The 15,082-nt window shown below is 53.3% G+C and overlaps 1 protein-coding gene across 1 annotated transcript in view; it reads right to left on the reverse strand.

Annotated features, from left to right (window-relative positions):
* The window catches only part of SHMT1 (serine hydroxymethyltransferase 1), a 25,525-nt gene extending 10,581 nt beyond the window's left edge, over nt 1–14,944 (reverse strand). The window contains exons 1-5 of the mRNA XM_032615776.1: nt 14,853–14,944; nt 8,513–8,627; nt 7,238–7,383; nt 2,338–2,453; nt 1,919–2,079 (exon numbers count right to left, since the gene is read on the reverse strand). Coding sequence (XP_032471667.1) covers nt 1,919–2,079; nt 2,338–2,453; nt 7,238–7,383; nt 8,513–8,608 — 519 coding nt within the window. The 5' untranslated portion in view covers nt 8,609–8,627; nt 14,853–14,944. The remainder of the gene's footprint in view (nt 1–1,918; nt 2,080–2,337; nt 2,454–7,237; nt 7,384–8,512; nt 8,628–14,852) is intronic.
* Nucleotides 14,945–15,082: the final 138 nt, after the last annotated feature.

The raw sequence follows: 15,082 nt of genomic DNA on the forward strand, positions 1-15,082 counted from the left end.
ATATATGCAGGAAAAAATAGAAAACAAAATTTTAATAATATCATTACATTAGTTTTGAAAAACTGTGAAATATTTAACAAAAGATGAACAAGACCTCTGCACAAAGCACTATTGAGAAAAACTTAAAAACACCTAAAAAGAGTAATTAAGGCAGCGTGTGCTTGCAGGACGATCTGACAGACAGAACTGAGCTCAGAAGCAGAATCCTTTGTGCTGGAAGGCCACCCGCATGGTGAGGACGGGGGCGGCAGGGGGGCCCTGCAGGAAGGAGGCCTTCCGGCCGGTCGCAGCACTAGGCCAGGTGGGTGCCCACCTGTCGCCGGGGCACCGACCTCACCCCATACACAGAAATCCCTTCCCAGCAGACCACGGATCCATGTGCAGCATGTAAAACACAAAGCCTTTTTTTTTTCACGGGGTCGGGGGGAACTCATTTCTTAGTAATTTCAGTTTATTAAACTTGTGTTAAAGCACTTGTGCTGGGGAGTGGGTATAACCACAGAGGGGTCGCTGTAGGGACACTTTAGGGGCATGGGAGCCCCTGGGGAGGAGGTGGTTGGAAGCCCCTGCCCCCGCGGGGGGAGGATTCAGGTTGGGTAGGCGCCCTTTCCAAATGAAAAAGGTGCCTACAGCTTAGCACAGTTACGGAGCTTGTGTGAGACGTCGCTGGGACCGGCGGAAGGATGCTCTGGGGCTTGGTCTGGGGCTTTGTTTCAAGGGCGTGAACCGGTTCCTCCTCAGTCACCTGAACTCGGTGAAGAAACTGTTGTCTTAATAAAAAATCAACAGCTGACCCACAGTAAAAAATTGGACATAATTCTAAAAAAGTTTTAAAAGAGACTGATTACCAAAAAAAAAAAAAAAATCTGTTGCTACTCTCTCCCTCCACATTTTGCTTTTTAAATTTGTGGGATTTTTTAAAAAGGCTTTTTGTATCTTGAAAATTCAACAATACAACAGCTCCTGGAAGGATTCACAGGCATTCGTCACAGGGCAGCAACAGGAAGTGGAGAGGAGAGATTCCTGCTGCGGTTCCTGTCTGCCCGTGTGGGGCGACTGCCGGGAGGTGACGGTCCCCCAGAGAGGGCAGGGGCAGGGGCTGGGGAGGGGCCTGGCAGGGAGGCAGCCCGGCGGGCAGAGGAGGGAACTCGCTGGCTGGATTTTTCAAAGAGCAAAGTTAGCTCAGCGAGCGTAATGCTGCGCGGCTGCCGTGGCTCAGTGGGTGGCGGGGCACGTGGAAATGACCAGGGGCGGCCATTCGACAAGAAACACCGGAGACGGGTCCAGACACAAGGAAGCAGCACCCCATGCACCACAAGCCACGATGCAGGTTACCTGCTTTCCACCCCACTCTGGTCGTCCCTGTTGATAAGCCGCCACGCCTCCGCGAGCCCACCAACCTTACATGCGGTTTTTGACCACACTGTTTATGATGACGAGGGCTGGTCCCATGCCGGGCACAGGCGGGTACTGGGTGCAGCTGGCTGAAGTCATGTCTGGCAGGGGCGGGGGTGTAGACACAGGCTACTCTCACCATGCCAGGCGTGGGTGGCCACACGGCCCCAGCTCTAGCCCCCCACCTGCAGGGACTCAGCCGGCGTGGAGGGCTGCGTGCTGGGTCCACCCCTGGGGGGTCTGGCTGTCACGCCCCCCCCGGTTCTGGACCAGCCAGCACCCCGACTGCGGCTGAAAGCCGTGGTCAGTCGCCTCCCCGCCCGTCTCCCTGCGCTTCAGCTCAGCCCCTAGCGCTCCATCCCCTGCGAGCCCTGAGCACCCAAGGGTCCCCAGGGCAGCGAAAGGACAGTGACAGGGGTACTCCCTGAGGTGCCTGGGAATGAAGCTCTGTATTCCCACGGGCGCGCCCAGCATTGGATGCTTTGAGAACAGGCTGTGGAGCTGCGGAGAGACACACTTGTACCTTGTAGGGCATAGATTCGAAAAAGATGGACGTAGCGGAGATCTTCTTCTTGTTGGTCATGAACCCATGGGTCAGGTGGCCCCCGTCGGGCAGGTCCAGGCCCATGATGCGGCCGTGGGGCTCCACCAGGGCTGTGTACACCGCGAAGTTTGCGGGGGAGCCTGGAGCGGGCAGACCAGGGAGGTGCAATTACTCCTGCCCACAAGGCCGTCGACCAGGGTGGCCACAACAGGCCTGGCCGCGATGCACTCCTCTGGCCCCAGGTGCCCCTGGTGGGGACATTCAGAGACGGGGGCTGCCCGGGAGGCGCTCGTGTAGCTAGCAGCCGAGGGCGACAAGGGAAGACCCCAAGCCCAGCGGGATCCCCAGGAGGCTGGCAGGAAGGGGTCTGCCCAGGCCTGTCTGGACGTGGTGATTACCTGAGTAGGGTTGGACATTGACTCCCCAGCCCTGGGGGTCCAGGCCATAGACCTGCAGCGCTCGCTTCTGACAGAGGACCTCCAGCTCATCGATGAATTCCGTCCCGCCGTAGTACCTGCAGGGAAGGCAGGGGACGTGGGCCCACGCAGCCCACCTCTGCACTGAGGACGGAGGAGCAAGGGTGAGAACGCGCACCCTGAACCCACGCGACAGCTTCCGCCAGCGCCCAGGGGGCTGTGTCTGGCCATCTGTGAGGAGGGGCGGACAGACCTTAGGGACACTGTCACGGCTGTGTGATCACCTATGTGAGGTGCCCACAGGAGTCAATTCACAGGGGCGGGGTGGGGAACAGTGGTTGCATTCTAATAAAATTTTACTTTTGGTTGAGTAATTCCATATCAAAATTTATCATGCATTTGTATTTTTTATTATTTGTATACTAATACTTGTAATAACTCAATCCAGAAGAAATTTTTAACACTTAGGCCTTGTGGTCACAAACAGCTTTAAAAGTTTTAAACTAAATGTATATATGTTTTCTGAGTATAGTGAAAACCACATAACATAAAATCTGCCATCTTATTAACCATGTTTAAGCATTCAGTTCAGTAACGTTCACGTTGTTGTGGAACAGATCTCCAGAACATTTTCATCTTGCAAAACTGAAACTCTGTATCCACTGAAGAACAGCTCCCCACCCCCTTCCTGCCCCTGGAAACCACAGTTCTACTTTGTTCTGACAATTCCAGGAACTTCATCTACGTGGAATCATACAGTATTTGTCTTTTTTGTGACTGGTTTATTTCATTGAGCATAATGTCCTCAAGGTTTATCCATGTTGGAACAAGTGTCAGGATTTCCTTCTTTTTTGAGGCTGAAGGACATTCCAGTGTATGGATGGACCACAGTTTGTGTATCCACTCATCCAACAGTGGACACTTGGGTTGCTTCCACCTTTCGGTTCTTGTGAATAATACTGCAATGAACATGGGTGTACAAATATCTATTTGAAGTCCTGCTTTCAACCCTATTGGCTAAACACCCAGGAGTGGGATTGCTGGATCATATGATAGCTCTATTTTTAGTTTTCTTTAGGAACCTCCATACTGTTTTCCATAGTGGCGGCACCGTTTCACATTCCCACCAACAGAGCACAAGGCTTCCAGTTTCTCCACATCCTCGCCAACAAATGTCATTTTATTTTTGGATAGTAGCCCTCCTAGGGGTGTGAGGTGGTATCTCACCGCGGTCTTTTTTTTTTTTTTTTTTTTTTTTTTTTGCGGTACGCGGGCCTCTCTCTCACTGTCGTGGCCCCTCCCGTTGTGGAGCACAGGCTCCGGACGCGCAGGCTCAGCGGCCATGGCTCACGGGCCCAGCCGCTCCGCGGCATGTGGGATCTTCCCGGACTGGGGCACGAACCCGCGTCCCCTGCACCGGCAGGCGGACTCCCAACCACTGCGCCACCAGGGAAGCCCCTCACCGCGGTCTTGATCGGCATTTCCCCGGTGGTTAGCGATGCTGAACGTCTTGCGTGTGCCTGTTGGCCAGAGTCACTGTTTCATGGGTACAGAGCTTTGCTTCCACAAGATGAAAAAGTTCTGGAGATGGATGGTCACCATATCAAGAGTGTACTTAATGTCACTGAAGTTTTCACTTAAAAATGGTAACTTCTACGGTATGCGTATTTTACCACACTAAAGAGGGGGAATGTGAGGTTTGTACTCACAACACTTCGGACACCAAACGTGTGGGCTTTTTCCTCACACCGACCAGCTCTGACAACCCAGTTGCCCTACGGTTCAGTTTTGACCTAGCTGCCCCGAGTTAGCGCCAGACCTACAGGACCTGCAAGGTTTGGGCCCCCCCATTCCGTGTGATGAGCCTGGGGCTCCTGTAACACCCCCTTAGGTCCAGCAATTGCTAGAAGGACTCACAGAACTCAGGGCGGCACTCTACTTACTGTTCCTGGTTAATTATAAAGGACACAACTTGGGCTGCCCTGGTGGCACAGTGGTTAAGAATCCACCTGCCAACGCAGGGGACACGGGTTCAAGCCCTGGTCCGGGAAGATCCCACGTGCCGCGGAGCAACTAAGCCCGTGCACCACAACTACTGAGCCTGTGCTCTAGAGCCCACGAGCCACAACTACTGAGCCCGTGAGCCACAACTACTGAAGCCCGTGCGCCTAGAGCCCGTGCTCCGCAACAAGAGAAGCCACCACAATGAGAAGCCCGTGCACCACAGCAAAGAGTAGCCCCCGCTAGCCGGAACAAGAGAAAGCCCGCGCGCAGCAACGAAGACCCAACGCAGCCAAAAATAAATAAATAAAATAAACTTTAAAAATAAAGGATGCAACTCAGGACAAATGAAGAGATGCGTGGGCAGGGTATGGGGAAGGGGCTTGGAGCTTCCACGCTCCCCACCAGGCGCCACCCTCCCAGCACCTTGATGTGTCCGCCAGGCAGGACGGTCCCCAAGCCTCGCTGCTCAGGTTACTATGAGGCCTGACCGGTGAGATCGGCTGCCACGACTGACTGGGTCTCCAGCTCTCCAGCCAGGCCACCAGCCCCCATCCCGAAGCGCTCGAGGGGCCACCAAGTGTCACCCCCTTAACACACACTAGGTTCGGTGGGAAGGGCTCATCGTGAGTAGCAAAAGCTGCTCAAGGGATTTGGGAGCTGTGTCAGGAATGGGACAAAGCCCCGATACCCTTCTACCATACTCTTGGGGTCCACAGAATTGAACACTTTACCTGGGGGGACTGAACGGCACGCATATTACATCTCAATAAAACTGTGATAGAAAATACAAACCAGAACTTTGTTTTTCAACTTGTATCAGGCAGCCGTTAATGCTAGATCAATCTTGTTTTCAAATATTAACTCTGAACACTAACGATGCTCCAAAAGGTTAACTGACGTTACTAACAAAACAGGAAAATGAACATGGTTAATAATCACCTCTTAAAAGAGTATTTTACCATGAATAAACGAGTTAATTATCTGCACACCTATTTAAGTTTTTAACGACAGTCTTATTTGGTTCAGGGAAGGAACTGAAAACCACAGAACTAGTCTTACAGCTGAAAGGGGCTTCACGGACTGATCTGGAGGGTCGCTTCTGCCTCATACTTCCTGCTCTGTGACCCAAAGGGCCTGGTCTCCCACAGCTTGCGGGAGAGCAGCCCACGCCAGGGACAGAGCTGTGGACGGGCAGGATGTCAGGCTGCACCATTTTCCAGGGGAGCAAAGACAGGACGGGATCTGAGGTCACTGCAAGTCTCCCACAGAGGCAGCTGGGAGCTGTGGCAGGAGCCACGTGGCAACAGGGCCCATCAGACTGGAGCAGCCTCCTTCACGAATTCCCCAGTTCCTTATCTGAAAAGGGGTGAGCGTGCTTACTTTGTGGTCGGGCTGTGGATACCTAAAAATGAGGGCGTGTGACCACGCTTCGCGCTGCTAAAATGCGAGAAAATGAGGCTCGGGGGTGAAGAGTCAGCGAGCGCTCAGGGAGCGGCAACGCGGCCCTGGCTGCTGTCCCTCCGCAACCCCACTTTCCCCTCCATCCCCTCCCCCCCCCCACACACACACCCATCTGCCCACGCACCCCATTCTGTTCTGGGCTAGGGATTCGGTTTTGGCCTGGGATCCAAGCCACGGTCGACTTGACCCTCCAGAGAGCGGATGCCCCTCACTCATGTCGCCATGGGAACAGGGCTGGGGTGGGGGGTACTGCTGTGGCCACAGCGCCCTCAGCCCCAGCAGGAAGCAGCAAGGCTTCTGTACCACACCTCTCTGCAGAGGCACCGAAGCATTTTCTACAAGGTCAGCTGGAAATGCCGGAACCCCCGGGGCAGCCTGGGGTTTGGAGTGTGTGTGGTTTTCCAACAACAACGGCCAATTCTCGGACACCAACTAGGTGTCCAGTGATTCCACTCGGTTCCGACACTGACCACCCAGAGTCAGCACGGACCCACGGGCTGAGGGCTCAAGCCCACAAGTCCACCCCCAACTTCAGACGTCAGGAGAAAGTCCCCGGTCACCAGGCCACCCACACTGCTGCCCAAGGTGGCTACAAATTCTGGGGTGCTCACAAACCCCTCAGGTTCGATAATTCACTGGAACAACTCGGGACTCAGGAAAGTGCTTTACTTATGATCACTGGTCTATCATGAAGGACTCACCTTGGGAACAGCTTAATGAAGGAGACGCGTGGGACAAGGTAAGGGAGGTTGTGTGACCCACAACCACTGCCCTCCGGCTGCCCCACCCTGCCCCTTCCAGGGGGTTGGGCATCGGGGGCCAAAAGTGCTGACCCTCTAATCAGTGTAGCATGGCATCTCCACTCCAAGGTGACCCTCCCTTTTCCGTGTCCTCTGGGACACAAGTGTACAAATTTGCAAAAACCTCGTGTTAATTCGGGAATCACCATCTTTGCCTCACAATGACTGTAATGAAAACCAGAAATGAATACGACTTCTTGTGGTTCTCAGGGTGAAGGAGTTGACGGAAATCACTGGGTAGGTAAACGCAGCACTTAAAATGCTGAAACGCTTTCTAGGATGAGAGGTTATTTTCACTTCGGGGTCCCCTTCCTGCTACAGAGGCGATTCCCTGCACAACCTTCCACTAAGCACTGACATTCCTCTGGAGGTTCAGCTACGGCCGGCAGCTGCTCCTTCGGGCCTGGCTGGTATTCCAGAAAGGCCCCAGGGGGACGGTCCAATGGACCCCGACTATCCTGCCCTGACAGCATCGGTGCCGCCACCCTCTGGGAATTGTAAGAGAGGAAACAGAAGGCCCCGCTGTTGAGAACTTGGCTGTCTTCTGAAATTTCCCCAGTTTTAGACTCCATCCTGATTCACTGCCTCGGAGGCAGGCCTGGATGACACTCACGTACCTTTGGCCCGGGTACCCCTCGGAGTACTTGTTGGTTAGGCAAGAACCCAGGGCCTCCAGAACAGCCCGGCTGGCAAAGTTCTCGGAGGCGATCAGCTCCAGGCCGACCCTCTGCCGGTTACTCTCCTTCTTAATGATGTTGTAAACCTGACGAGAAGAAAACAGGCGCTGAACACTGGGACGTTTCAGTTGAACGTTTTGCTCTGATCAAAGCTATAACCCAGTAAAGAGAAGAGATGCTATTACACACTCATACTTTGCCCTCAGAAGCCGAGCATAACCGAGGTGATTCCCACAGCACCTAAGGAACAGAGGAAATCTTCCTCAAAGCTTTTAGCACCTGGGAAGGAATTAACAGAAAATGAATTAAGGAAAACAAAACGATGGAAGAGAAGACGATCCTTAAAACACATATCCCACAGAATTTTAAATTCTATACCATCTTGTTCTTTTCATCCCTACAGTTCACCAAGTTTTCCCTCCTGAACCTTGCTCCCCTTCCTTAAAATAAAAGATGTTTAGATAAATCCACAGAGACAGAAAATAGACCAGTGGTTGCCTAGGGCTGGGAATTTGGGGGGTGGATGGGGTGACTGCTAATGGGTTTGAGGTTTCTTTTTGGAGGGATTAAAATGTTCTAAAAGTGATCGTGAGTACTCTAAAAACCACTGAATTGTGTACTTTAAATGGGTGACTTGTATAGTAAGTGCGTTCACTCATCTCACACATAAAGCTGTTGTAAAAATACGTAAATAAAAGATGCTTCTAGAAATACTCCTCTGGGGCTTCCCTGGTGGCGCAGTGGTTGGGAGTCCGCCTGCCGAAGCAGGGGACACGGGTTCGTGCCCCGGTCCGAGAAGATCCCACATGCCGCGGAGCGGCTGGGCCCGTGAGCCATGGCCGCTGAGCCTGCGCGTCCGGAGCCTGTGCTCCGCAACGGGAGAGGCCACGACAGAGAGAGGCCCGCGTACCGCAAAAAATAAATAAATAAGAAATACTCCTCTGAGTGTAAGGAAAAATGTAAGGTCAAATCTCAATGACCGACCAGTCCCCCTTTCCTCGGGAGCAGCCAGCACAGTGCTCTGCACTTCGCAGAAACTCAAATATCTAAATTTACCCTCAGAGGACTTTTAGCCACTTTGCAGCCACTGCCTATAAATCCGCCCTCTTACCTGAACCGCAAGGCTGTCCCGAGCACGGTTTATTTCTAGTGAGAACTAGTGGTCTGAACAAGGGCCTCCAACATCAGAACACCCGATAGGACCCGCAGTCTCACCTCCACGTCGCTATCTTTCAGGGGCTGCGCCAGCATCTTCTCATGCGAGGACCACAAGTTGGCATCCACGGGGGCTCCGTTGACGGGAGTCGCCATCGCGCTGGTTCAGAGTCGCCTAAAAATGGGAAAACTTCCAACATTAAACTCAGTCACAGCTTGGGGCTTCCCTGGTGGTGCAGTGGTTAAGAATCCACCTGCCAATGCAGGGAACAAGGGTTCGAGCCCTGGTCCGGGAAGATCCCACATGCCGCGGAGCAACTAAGCCCGTGCACCACAAGTACTGAGCCCACACGCCACAACTACTGAAGCCTGCGCACCTAGAGCCCGTGCTCCGCAACGAGAAGCCAGTGCAATGAGAAGCCCATGCACGGCAACAAAGAGTAGCCCCTGCTCGCCGCAACTAGAGGAAGCTTGTACGCAGCAATGAAGACCCAATGCAGCCAAAAATAAATAATTAAAAAACCCTCAGTCACAGCTCAGTTCCTGTCAGTTCCTGAGTCGCCAAAGTACTGACACACGTGTTAGCCTTGCCCCCAGAACCACCGGGGGACCACGAGGACTCTGCTGCAGAACCACCACGAGGGCTCCCTGCTGGTTCATCAGGAGACCCACCCTCCTCGCCTCGAGGCCAAACCAGCCTCAAGGAGCCCGACATCCCCTCTTCACAGCTGAACTTATCCTAGCTGTGGCTTAGCTCTAAGCCAGCTTCCTTGAAGGCAAGGACTGAGGGTTACTTTTTAAAAAATCTCCCACAGTACCAGGCACAGCCATACAGGAGTAATATTTGCCAAGTGAGCAAGTGAATTGCTGGCTTATGTATTATTCCCTCCATTTTTCAAGTACTGAAAATGAGACTCAGGAAAGTATCTTAGCCAAGGGCTGCAGAGCCCGCTGGCCACGGAGGACAGACTCAAACCCCAGCTCACACTCCACACACCCAGAGTCCCGCCGCCGGGGCTGCAGGTAAAGCGTGCGCTGGCTGGCACCCAGGCCTCCCGTAAGGACCATGGTCAGAGGCACACGCCTGTGTTCGGCACCACTGCAGTACAGCCAAATGGACAGGAGTGTGTCTTATCATATGGCTGGCACCCAGGCCTCCCGTAAGGACCACGGTCAGAGGCACACGCCTGTATTTGGCATCACTGCAGTACAGCCAACTGGACAGGCGTGTGTCTTAACATACGTTCCCACAAAGAACGAGCATTTGAGCTCAGTGGTATTTCTGCTCAAGCGAGAGCTTAAATATTTACAGGAACTGACCTCCTTTAATCAATAGTTGGCAGCTTTTCAGTGCTCTCCATGAATTAGGTAAGTTTTCATTTCAAATTCTTTCCCTCGACAATTACTTGATGGAGGCCTGCAGCAGCCATGGCATTGGGATTGGGAACACAGTGGGAACCAAACGGGCCGAACCTTCGTGGCGCTTACCGGGGGAGGCGAGCAGGAAACAGAGCAAGCGCACTAAATGCAGGTGGATAACTGAGCCACAAGGACTAGAGCTGGGGGCGGGCTCAGTCTGGACAGTGGCTGTTGGAGGAGAGGACACCAGACGGAGCACTGGGTGTGTATACATAATATATATAATATATACATAGGTCTCTGCTCCTAAAACCCCCACGATTCCCTGGGGGATGGGAGTATCTTTTGTCCTGGTGAGGCGACTCCAGGCGGGCTCCTGGATGGGCACTGACCACCAGAAAGACCAGGCCATGATGAGAAGCTTTGCAGCACCCGCACGGCCAGCCCCAACTCCTCCACAGAGGGGAGGGGGCTGGAAATGGGGTTAATGACCCATCAGGCCTCCAGGAAGAAGCCCCTATAGTATCCCAGTACCACAGGGTTCGGGGAGCGAACCAGGTGGGTGAACATTCCACACCGAGTGGGTGATGCATCCCAACTCCACAGGGACCCTCCCCGGCCCTGCCCCGTGCCTCTCTCTCTCCATCTGGCTGCTCATCTGTGTCCTATGTCACATCCTTTAATAAACCGGCGAACGTAAGTGTCTCCCTGAGTTCTGTGAGCTGCTCTAGCAAATGCTCCAGTCCACGGGGGTCCTGGGAGCCTCGGATTTGTAGGCAAGCCCGACAGAAGCTGTGGGTCACCTGGGGACCCAGTACTCGCAACGGCACCTGAAGTGGGCCGGGGGAGGCTGTCTGCTGGGACGGAACACTTGACCTGTGTGGTCTGTGCTAACTCTGGTTAGTGTCAGAACTGAGTTCAATTTTAAGACACCAGCTGGTGTGGCAGGAGTGCTGGGTAAGGAACTGTCTGGTGTCAGAAGTGCTGTGACTGGTAGTGGGGAGAGTAAAGGTGAGACACAGCAGAAAGAGCACAGTTTTTCCTACACAAGTACAGACAGTATAATTTGCTAGACAAATATACCCAGTAAATAAATAGGCTAATAGTTCCCCAGTCACAGGGGTCCTCCTTCATCTCTGGGAGAGCTACTGAAAAGACACCATCAGTAAACTTTAACCAGGAAATCCCTAACTGGGACTTTTGAAGCAGCCGTTATTTTAACACGAGCACAGCATGATTAGAAATGCGGCCACTCCTACAAACCCAACAGTGAGTGCTGGGACTTAAATGCCACGAATGCTTCAGCAGCAGAGGCGGCACAGGCCACCGTGCCAGGGCCTCATCCACATTGTGCCAGAAGTGGAGAGACGTGGGTGCTCTGGGCATCCTGCCCACGGCTCCTCCCAACTCAAGCCTGGATTCCCACGTGCCCTCAGCAGGTGGCAAACCCACAGAAAAAGCACAAGAGACAAAACAGGCCCTCTGGTCCTAGAATCTCAGAGAAAAGCTTCTTTTAAATACCGACTACTCAAGGTTAAAGAGGATTCAAAGGTGGCAAGCAACACAGAGCAGGTATTTCTCAACCACCAAGTAACTGAAGTCCGTTTGGAGCCCCCTCTCCCCGCCCTCCCCCCAGGACAGTCAGATCTACAACGGTCCCTGAGAGGCACTCAGACCAGCTCTGCTCAGGAAGAAACTGCTCTCTGCTCTCTAGCTGTGGTCTCGCTCGTCTCACTCAGTGTCACCACCTGTGGCCCTCTGCCCTCTCTGCAATCCCTTCTCTTACCCAAGTTGCAAACTCGGAGTCCCGGTTCCTTCTCCACCCCGGGGAGGGCTCTCTGTGTGGCCGGCGCCCCCTCCTAGGTGGGCAGTGCCCGCCCTGCTCTCACTGAAACCCCGTGGGGGAGTTTTCCACCATGTATCCTGTTCCCACTCGGGTCAAGTCATCCCCCAAATGGAGTGCTCAGTCCACACCCAACTTGAGTTCTAATTAAGCTTTTTTTTTTAAACCACGAAGAAGCCTGAATTCTTTATTCAAACAATAACTTCAAGGTTTTTTGACTTGTTTCAATTAAATCAGTAATATCTATTACAGATATAATCTATTATATCCTGGGGCATTCTAAACTACAGTAAGAAAAGCAAAGATCCTGAATGTGACGGTTAGTTCATGTGCCAGCCTGTCAGGGCTGAGGGACACCCAGATAGCTGGCAAACAAGTGAGACAAAGATCCTGAGACTGTGCTGTTTTAGATCAGAGGGAAGATCATTTTTAACTGATACTATATTTAGGGAAGACATACTTACCATCTATTCTTCGAGTCCGGAGGTTGGCTGGAAAACAGTACACCCTGAACTTCTCTCATCTTTTTTGAACTGTGATATAAGTGCCCAGTTCAGTGGCACTGAATACACTCACACTCTCATGCAGCCATCCCCACCACCGTCTCCAGGACGCTTCCATCTTCCCAGACTGAAACTGTCCCCATTAAACATACTGTTCCCTTCTCCTCCAGCCTGGGGTTAAAAACTATTCTAGGGCTTCCCTGGCGGCGCAGGGGTTGAGAGTCCGCCTGCCGACGCAGGGGACGCAAGTTCGTGCCCCGGTCCGGGAGGATCCCACGTGCCGCGGAGCGGCTGGGCCCGTGAGCCATGGCCGCTGAGCCTGCGCGTCCGGAGCCTGTGCTCCGCAATGGGAGAGGCCACAATGGTGAGAGGCCCGTGTACCGCAAAAAAAAAAAAAAACACAAAAAAGAAACTATTCTAGTTTCTATCTCTATGAATTTGACTATTTCAGGTATGTCATGTAAATGAAATCATAGAATATTTCTCCTTTGTGTTTGGTTTATTTCACATAGCATAATGTCATCAAAGTTCACACATGTTGGAGCATGTGTCAGAATTTCCTTCCTTTTAAAGGCTGGGTAATAGTCCATTGTATGGATAGACTATGTTTTGTTTATCCATCCATCCACCGCTGATACCTGGGCTGCTCCCACCTCTTGGCTATCGTGAGTAACACTGCTATGAACACGGGTGTACAAATATCAAGTCCCTGATTTCAATCCTTTTGGGTATAGGCCCAGAAGTGAAACTGCTGGATCATATAGTAATTCTGTTTAATTCAAAATAAGCTTTTGGTATTTAGGAGCTTTACTTCACTATTATTAGCCTACAGTGGATTCATTCATTCCTTCAACAAATATTTATTGAGTGACTCCTATATCCCAGGCACTGAGCTAGGCGCTAAGAATACTAGGGTCAGCAAGACAGAGGCCCTGCTTTTATGAAAAGCAGGCTCTAAAAAAGTAAACAAGAAATACGCGGGATAACTTCAGGGGGTAATGACTGTTATGAGGGCAATAAACGGGTGGCGGGCTTCTGCAGACCGGCCGTGCAAGGTGCCTGAGCTAAGATCTGAACGGCGGAAAGGAGCCAAGCTTATGAGATGGGGGAAAGAGCCATCACCAACAGCAAAGGCCCTACAATGGGAAGAGGTTTCACTTGTTGAGGGGCAGAAATCAGGAACAAAACAGAGACACAGGAGATGAGATCTGAGGGCCCAAAGGCCAGAGCTGGGATGGGAGAACAGATTCTCACCTTGACAGTACATAGCTGACAAGTTATTTCCCAGTGCACCTCTTTGAGAAATAACTGTCTGAAACTAACAACTAGAGAAACCCAATTGGAGAAGATCCAGGTTCCTTATGGAAGAGCAGGTGGACATCTCACAGGCTGGACCCCTCCCATTCTCCACTTCCCAACGGTGAAGACCACACCCCCACACCCCACACCCAGGGGAGCTGTGCTGAACTCACTGCAGAGGCAGCCTGTGGGGTTCAAGCCCCGCCCCCACGTTCTAATGTGCAGCCCCAGGTGCTGACACCTGTTTGTCGGTCCCCTCATATATGACTCAGGGACGACAGTTCTGAGTTAATTGGGAGTTAAATGAGGTACCAGACACAGAGCACTCAGACGGGGCCAGGCAGAGTAACTACTCAAAAATCAGCAGCTACTATTGTTATGAAAGACACCTGGGGATCTTAGAGCCATGTTACTACCACTCAGTAACCCCAGCTGAGCACCCCAGGAAAACACATCTCACTGCAGCGGTTACTATGTTACACTGTTGGTGCTTCCACTGGAGAAATGTCACTCACCTCTGGCATGATCCTCACCTCAACCCCAGGGATAAACAGTCCAAGTACGTGAATTTACTTGCCAAGGTTACCAGCCTCTCCATGCCCCCAGATCTTCCCTGGGCCTTTGTCACCCAAGTGGTACCAGCCAGGAGTCTCCTGAGGGAACTACCATCTGTCCGTGTTCCCTACTTTATAAAGGAGGAAACAGACTCAGAAGCTAAGTGGCTTATAATAGTGAGAGTCAGAATCAACTCTTTTCCGTGACACTGCACTAAATAAAAGCACAATCGCCCACGTCCGCTGCATGTTCCTTCAAGTAAAAAAATTATGAGTCCATAAGAACCTGAACTGGTGTTTCCAGTCCGCCAACTCTGCCCGACTGAAGCGCATGTTTGTGCCGGCCTAAGCTGACCAAGGGTCGCTTAACTTCCTGGACCTCGACGTGCAGGGCCCCGGGCCAAGAACCCCACAGGGCAGCGCTTGTCTCCTAGGCCGGGATGAGGGATGGGGAAGCCAGGCGCAGGCCCGCCCCGCAGGGCGACCGCACGTGCAGCGGCACCGCGCGGGCTACGCCACTCTGCAGGCTGCAGGGCAGCTCCCAGGCCCGCCGCCCTCTCCGAGCTTCCCCTTCCCCGCCTGCGAAATGGGCTACAGAACAGCACTCGGCTGCAGAACCGCCGTGAGGATACTGTGGCGAGGTGACGCGCTGCACTGAAACCTAAAGTGCTCCACGAGCAGCGCGGCGGCCAGCACGGGCAGCGAGCCTTCGCAGCTGCGGCCAAGGCCACCGCTCCCCCCCCCCCCCGCCCCCGCCCCGGCACGGGTCTCGACCCGGGGCCGCGCGCGCGCACTGCCGCCGGGTCCTCACCCCAGGCACCAGCAAGGCGCTCCGCACTCACCCGGAGCCGCGGTTAAGTGCAGCCTGGGACACCGCGCCACTCGGTGCGGCCGGCTACACCGGAGTCTGGACCCGCAATTCCGCGCCCCCCGCCACGTGATCCCCGCGTTAGGCAGGCACCAGAACCTGGCGCGCAGCGCCCCGGCCCGGTCCCGCCCCAGGAGCGCCCAATCAGAGCGCGCATCCCGACGAGCCCCGCCCCAGAGGCGTCCAGTCAGAGCGCGAAACCGG

Source organism: Phocoena sinus, chromosome 20, assembly GCF_008692025.1.
Source record: "Phocoena sinus isolate mPhoSin1 chromosome 20, mPhoSin1.pri, whole genome shotgun sequence".
NCBI classification, from domain to species: Eukaryota; Metazoa; Chordata; class Mammalia; order Artiodactyla; family Phocoenidae; genus Phocoena; species Phocoena sinus.